At 27.1% G+C, this 8,257-nt stretch overlaps 1 protein-coding gene across 1 annotated transcript in view; it reads right to left on the bottom strand.

The window, feature by feature from the left end:
- Positions 1-1,086: 1,086 nt before the first annotated feature.
- Positions 1,087-8,257, bottom strand: part of LOC107440160 (uncharacterized) — a 136,653-nt gene continuing 129,482 nt past the window's right edge. The window contains exons 5-6 of the mRNA XM_016053000.3: positions 6,836-7,073; positions 1,087-2,236 (exon numbers count right to left, since the gene is read on the bottom strand). Coding sequence (XP_015908486.1) covers positions 2,109-2,236; positions 6,836-7,073 — 366 coding nt within the window. The 3' untranslated portion in view covers positions 1,087-2,108. The remainder of the gene's footprint in view (positions 2,237-6,835; positions 7,074-8,257) is intronic.

Raw genomic sequence — 8,257 nt, 5'->3', positions numbered from 1 at the left:
ATCCATGGGTACCAGCTTGTCTAGGAAATAAAGATGGCCTTGGTACAGTACTGCCCCCATTTCCCCAATCATACAGTTAGGCACAAAACTGGGGAATCTTAATCTCGAATACCACCTGGCCCACAATGGGCTGCAGAAGGAATGTTTTACTTTTTACATAAAAGCTAAAAAACAACAATAAATAATCACATATCATAGCAACAATTGTAATTATAAGGATATGCTAGATATAAAAAGCAGAGATGCGTAGCAAAAAATTTATGTGCCTTAAATTTTGCGCATAATATATATATATATATATATATATATATATATATATATATATATATATATATATATATATATATATATATATATATATATATATATATATATATATATATATATATATATATATATATATATATATATATATATATATATATATATATATATATATATATATATATATATATATATATATATATATATANTATATATATATCAAATGTAACCTAATTAATACAATACTTTTATGGAGATCGCATTTTTTTAATCTTTTAAAGAATACACATAAAATAGTAAAATTAATTTTGAATTTAGGAATGATTATACAGATTGCACTACTCCTAAAATATATTATGCTGCAAAACAAAGTCATGTGTTTTGAAATGCACATAGTTTTTCCGATTGTATAATATACATTTCAGCCCATTGGTAATAAAATAAGTCTTATAAATGCATCTGAAAAATATTCAGTTAGAAATAAATCAAAAACTTACAATTTTTTCCAGCTGCTAAATTAGTGCGACATAGGAAATCTGATATTTGTTGTTGAAAAGTTTATTATTTCTAAAATAATTCTTAAATGGCTTAAGATATTCGTTAAAAAATTAGAGCAGGGTATATATGACTTTTTTTGAAAAAGTCATATTAATTTCCAAGGCTGTTTTTAAACGTATAATTGAAAAAATTTAATGTTTTATAAATAAATATTAAATTATACGCTTTCCTATTCGCTCGTGTCAAGTAATTTATTTGAAGAGAAAAATTTCATGATATCACTTATTTATTAACTTTTTTTTAATAAATGATAAGTATACTCACTAAAATATTTCAAACTTTTATTTACATAACACAATGTACATCGAATAGTATCTTATACGGCTATATACACTTTTTTAAAATAATGAATAATTTAATATACATCATTCTGCAACATCCAGTGAGAGTTTTGTTATCACAATATTTTAGTGAAACATTTAACATCCATTTCAGTTCTTGTTTAAGAAAAAACAATCAGTATATTAGCTTATGTAGTACATAACAGCGATGGTGATGCATAAAGAATTTACACTGAATTAAATTTAAAAATTGTTTAAATTGTTTTTTTTCTCTCCTTGTGTATAAAGTAGATCTTATTTAATCACATAATATCCAACTCAATGCATAATTCGTCATAAAGTTAATATAATATCGATGGTTGAATATTATAATGTGTGTATTTCATTTAGAGTTAATTATTACAGTTAGGGTAATTATTACTGTAAAAATTATGTTTTATCAGATTTTCTGTACCGTAAATGCAAAAACAGATTTTAAAATAAAAGGAACCGAAAGAACAGTAATTTGCTCCGGAATGTTTTACAGTGTATACCACTGTGCTCTTAAATTAAAAACACAAATAAGAAGAAACATGTAGAGATATATGTTAATTAAAATATTGAAAAAAACATTTTTTTTTCCGAATCAGCTAAAAGTTTACTAACACTTTTTCCAATTTTTAATCATTGTACGTGTACATAAAATGTATGAATGTTTTCAAAACGTAAATTACTGTTTACATTTTCCAAATCACACCTTAACAATAATATATTTGACTTTGGTTACATTCAATTGTCTTTTTCAAATCTTATTTTAGAATTAGTAATGTTTTACTTATGGTTTCCCAACTCTTTCCATATGATTCTTTGAAAATTATAAGTTCGTATTCTACCTGTATATCCGTCTTGTGGGGCAACAAGCAAACAGCATATGCTCTTGGCCTTGTGACATCAGAGTAGCATGTGCAGGACACCAAATACAAATAAGTGAAATGTGATAGCGATTTATAAAAAATTTTCACGCCATCATCCAAAAGGATCCACCAGGCTTCTTTGAATTCCAGAAAAAATCTTGTAGCATAAAAATGTGAATGTCAGACAGCAATATAAAGTTAAATTAGTTAACAGTTTGCTGGTTGTTGAAGAACTCTGAACTATAAAAACAAAAACATTTTTTTTAAATCTTTATAAATGAAACATTTATGCTTTAATTCTGAAACATAGTGGATATATTAATGAAATTTTGCCTTGTGATTAAGTTATACAATATTAGAAACTTCAAGGCGTATTAAATAATAATTTGTTTCATATTCATTGCAAATTTAATATTGTGCAAAGTGGAGCAATATTATCATACTACATAAACTTTTTTACACTATATTATGTTGTTTAAATTCGGAGGAAAAAATGATTCGGTTTACACCTTTAAGTTGCAGAAAATCTGCACTGTATAGTGGTTCAAAGACTACGACTATTTTAATAGCGAGATGTATGATAAAGTCCGTTGGTGCTTTATATTTGTATCATCTTGCAAATAAAACTGTGGATATTTTTTTTTCTTATTCTGTTGAAAAGTTGACATTGCTTGAAATGAAATTAGTTTAGGTCTACATTGCAAGCAGTGCTTCTAGATAATCGATTGATAGGCTAACTCGTCTAATGAATATTAAATGAATTTTATGTTGGGCTATTGAAAATTGTTTTTTTCTCATAAACTTTAGCACGCTTTTTATAAAACAAAAAAGCTTTATAATATAAAATATAATTTATTTTATGAAGATCTTATTTATTACTCTTGCGTGCTGAAACATTCTTTTTCTACATTACATTTTTTAATTTATACATTCATAAGTACAGTACGTTGTATATAGTAGACAGAGAAAAAGTAGGCAAAACTGTTGTACTGTATGATAATGACATTTTTTGAAAAACAAAAGCCTTTATTTTGGTTAATTATGGTATTTAAATCATTTTGTAATTTTTCGTTAATGGTTTATCAAAATTTTTTTAGCGTATTTCAAAATCATATTTTTTTGTTAATTTTATTAAAGTAATTGCCAAAGCACTTCAGTATAAATTCCTGCACTTTTTGGTGTCCTAATAAGACCAGAAACATAGTAAATTTTACCATATTCTGGTATTTTTGACCATACTTTTTTCCTCTGTGTAGTACAAGTCATTCTTAGAATCTTTTTGAGGGCCATCTTTAACTATTTATATTTTGCTTTGTGTTTTATTTCTATTTTGAAATATTATTGCAACTTTTTACGTTAATTTTGTTTTCCTAGTTCATTTAAAAACTGCAATCAGTTAACATTTTTTAGAGATTATACGCAAATAAAATTTCAAATTAAAGTCCCAAAATATAAAATATATATTTTTATTAAATTTACAAATTTTGAATAACAAGGGTTTGGCATTCACATTCAATTAAACTTATGAGCTACACGTTTTCATATATAAGGAAATGATTGCTTAAAATTTACAAAACAATTTTAAGAAAATAAAACAAGTAGAAAGTACGATTAATACAGGATATTTATTGAATCACGTTTAAAACATAACATTTTTGGTCATAATTCAATTCAAACTAATAAGTACACCTGGGAAATTAAGACATAAATTAGTTCATTACAATTCATTTAAGCGTAAATAATATTAAAAGTGGTTTTATTTGTAGTATATGAGGTTATTTTATCATAAGAATAAAGTAAATATTCCAAATTAGGAACAGCCTATCTCAGCTTTAATTAAAATTGCAAAATTTCCCTTGAGATTTCGAAATGATTTATTTTTGTTATTAGTTTTCCTTGGAATTATTCTTTAATTTCAAATTTGCATGTTCTGCTAAAATTTGCCAAACGTTCTAATTGAAATTTCCTTATTAATAAGATTATGTTTGAATTCGGAATGGGGATCAATAACTCCAGTTGCCCTATTTAGTTTGGTTGAGAGGCTTGAGCAGTGAAGGAGAGTTAAGTATTTTTTTTCTTTATATTTTAATCAGGGAACAGGGACTGAGATATTTTTGAGGCTTCAGCTCCACTCCCAAATAATATTTTAAAGCTTCTGCTCCGACAATTTTACTATACATTTACGCGTGTTTTTGAGTTTCAGGTTTTATTTTGAAATTTTTAATATAAAAAGGATCGTTAGAAAAATACAAACAGAATTAGAAACTCCTACACAAAATACAAATTTAATTCAAATTAAATATTTGTTCATTCTTAAAGGAAATCTAAGCAATCCTCCTTTATATTCGATCTTGAATCATTATGCATATATTTTAATCGCGAAAGAAGTATTTTGCATTAATTTGGCTGAAAGGCAAAGCCGTTATAATACGGTAGCAGCGGCAGTTTCAGCTTCGACTAAAACTCCGGAGTGCTCCGGCTCCGAGCTCCGGCTCCGAGCTCCTGCTCTGGATCCAGACTCTTGATTCTCATTTATCAAAAACTAAATTCTCAATTTCTTTAACATCCCGACGAAAAATATTTTGTCCTTAATCACCCTGATTGTTTTCCTGATATTCTTGATTCTTGTGAGTGTCCAGAAAAGCCCATTTTCTAAAAATATCAAGTAGTTTTTACTAAAAATTAGATTTTGAAAAATTAAAAGATTTGGATTTTTGATGCAATATTTTTTTATTTTAATTAATAATGTCATTAGAGGTCACAAAATTTGATAGTTGCAATTTAAACCCCGTCTAGATGGTTCAAACATTAAGCCTTACCCATCGGAATTATTGCTGCAACCACACTTAAAGCGGTATCAAACCAACACCTCCTAGAAAAGAGAAGACCTCATCACGGTATCAATTTAGTTGTCCATCGTAACGAATATAAACTGAGCAGGGAAGAAAAAATAAAAAAGATGTCCTTTCGCCCTGGCTATGCTGCACAGTGGGCGAAAATACGTTCGATGTCATTATGTTAGGACTTCTAAAGTATCAAATTTCTTATACATGGTAACCCGTGCTAAGGCCTTCTCTCTTCAAGGAGGTATTGGTCAAATTCAGTTTACAGTTCTATATTTTCAAATTTAGCGTGATGATGATTTCTTGGGGGAGAGGCTTACTTGCTATTTTCTGCAAATGCAGTAAAAAGTCTCGCTAGATGGAATTTTGAAGTTTCACAATTATAGATTCGTCTTTCTCATGTAAGTTTGAAAATCATAGATTCCAATCAACAATAAGCAAATCATATCATAGAATTTTTAAATGATGAATTGTGGGATCACACACTAAAAATTTTTTTGTGCAAGAATGTTGTGCGGAATATTCACTGTGTTTTCCTCTCGAGGTTATTGAAAACCTACTTGAAAATAATGTGATTAAGGAAATCTTGAACTCTATTGCAAATTCCAATTATATTTCGTTTTAATGAAACCTAACTGATTGGTATTCATTTTTTAATGCAACAGTATTATAACATTTTTAGCGTATTGATTTTACTCTATAATGAATTGTTTGGTATCGGTAAATATTTCCTGAAGCTGAAATTAAAAATGTTATAGATAATTTCTTGCTGTAAAATTTGCTTTTAAGGCTCGTCAATGAAGCAAAGTATACATATTTGTTAGCTTTTTGTACTTTTAAAATAGAGGAATAATAAAAAATTGAAAAATGTTATCCTGATTTTTTCTCCAGTCCAATATGCAGTTTAGAAGCTATTCGAAATAAAATTATGCTCCTACTTATCTTTTTAAAAAGATTATTTTTATACGTTATGGGCTTATAGTATTTTTTAAAACGAATGATTTAGCCGGAGATAGTTGATAAATAGTGTTCATCTACATGGACTGAAGAAATCTGGTAAATTTACCGTTCTGCATGGTTAGGACATTTCTGGTAAAAAAACAGTTATGATTCTGGTCAATAAAAGCAAAATGATATTTAAACTCGTCATTTGGTAATTTTCCTATTCATTAAATAGTTAATCAGAAATTCAGTATTTTGACACTATATTTCACATTTAGTAATTAATCTAAAACTGAAAAATAAAGTTAAGAGAATAGCAGGTTTTTATGCAATGTTCTAAGGCATGATGTTAAAATTGTCAAATTTCAGAATTTTTTAAATTTATCACATATTATAAAACAATATTTTATAGTAATTACAATAAAACAATCACTTCGAGTATGATAAAATTAATTATATAATAATTATCAGAGTAATAAATATTATCATGTTTTATTTTTTTCCGCTTGGCTAAGAATCTTTAAATAAGCATTAAATATTTTAGGAACGTGGAAATTAGATGCAAAACTTTCTAGCTCAAAAACTATTTACTTCATTAAATTTAAATTTTTAGTTTTGTATTTGCTACTAAATGGGTGGCAAAAACGAACTACAATTTTGAAAACCAGAGTTTATGTTAAATATGAATGAAAAAATTACCAAATGAATAGTTTAAATACCATATAATTTGGTTTTTATTTTCAGAATTATGTTCCTTTTTTTATCAGAAATCTCTTGACAATACAGTTCGGTAATTTTACCAGAATTTTGTTACTCCGAGTAAGATTTAATTTTCTGATATGTTATTACTGACTAACACTTTTTTGCTTAAAAAGAAAAAATAATAATTTTAATTTAATTTTTTGTATTGACTTAAATTAAAATGAAATAAGTACTTGATAAATAGTTTTTGTGCAATATTAATAATTTTTTTAATGACGTAATGCATATTAATATTAAATAAAATAATTAAAAATTAAATTATTGTTCTTAATTATAAAAAAAAATGCTTTACCATGGCTTAAGTTTTCTGTTATTTGCAAACCTGATGTTTGCTGTCTTAAGTCGGATCCGAATATAAGTTCTTCATTGCTCATTGTGTAGACTCTTGATATGGTAGCAGTGCATTTTAATTTCATATTTCCTCCGCGAAAATGATATTCACTAACGGAAAATTTCAAACTTAGGCTACTGGTTTCTAAGCTATCAGCGTGAAGTGTTGTGGAATGCTCCATTTCATATTCAGGCTTGGCCTATAAATGAACAAATTAAATCTAAGACAAATTAAAAAAATAATGGAACATTAAGTATTCACTGTAGAAACTGTTTCACAATAATCACCTTTAATGTATCATTTTAATTATTGTAAGATATGAAGTAAATAAACTATATATATCAGGGGTCATAGGCTAATAGTTTAGTACAGAGAAACTTGTATAAGTTGATCACTTGTGTGCATTTCTTTTGATACCAACTTAGACAGATAGTCAACCTATAGGGCTAGGGGAGAAAGTATTTTGTATAATTTCATTCTTGCATTGATCACGATAACGTATATTTTAAGTCTGATTTTGTATATGATAACTCTTATATTTCATCAAAATAAAGGAACACATGCATAAAATTTTAAAGTATTCATTGTAGAAGCTGTTTCGTATTAATCCCCTTTGGTATACATATATATCAATTTAATTCTTGTAAGATATGCAATAAATAAACTATACATATCAAGGGTCACAATTTAATATTTCAGTACAGAGAAACTTGTGTAAGTTGATAACTTACAGTGTATTTCTTTTGTAGTCAACTTATAGGGGGAGAGGAGTAAGTTTTTTACATCATTTCATTCCTGCATACATCACAATAACGTATATTAAGTATTATTTCGTTTACGATAACTATTATATTTCATAAAAATAAAAGAAGAACAAGCATATAATTTTAAAGTATTTACTGTAGAAAGTAAGTACTTTATGGATCACCTTTGGACCACCTTTATATATAAGGTATAAGGACCACCTTTGATGCAGCATTTTAATTCTTGCAAGAAATTAAATAGACAGACTAGAAATATTAAGGCTTATAAAATAATATATTAGTACAGGAAACTCTGTTTCAGTTGACCACTTTTGGTGCATAACTTTAGCGGTAAACTTAGACTGGGGGTCAACTTGCAGAGGGCAGTGAGTAAGTTTTTCATATTACTCCTTTCTTACATACATCACAAATTAAGTGTCTGATAATGCGTGTTGCATACTTTAATAATTTTCTAATATCAGCTCACAATAGTTATACGTTAGCTAAGCTAACTGATTTAAGTAATGATCGAAATTCTAATGCATGGTATAATAACATAAAAAATTTCCTGTATTTTCATTTCTTTTCGGTTAATGACAAATAATACTGCTCTTCGTCAAATTTGACTTATTTCAGCCGT

This window comes from Parasteatoda tepidariorum, chromosome 5, assembly GCF_043381705.1.
Source record: "Parasteatoda tepidariorum isolate YZ-2023 chromosome 5, CAS_Ptep_4.0, whole genome shotgun sequence".
Taxonomy (NCBI): domain Eukaryota; kingdom Metazoa; phylum Arthropoda; class Arachnida; order Araneae; family Theridiidae; genus Parasteatoda; species Parasteatoda tepidariorum.
This window is presented reverse-complemented; position numbering and strand designations above follow the sequence as displayed.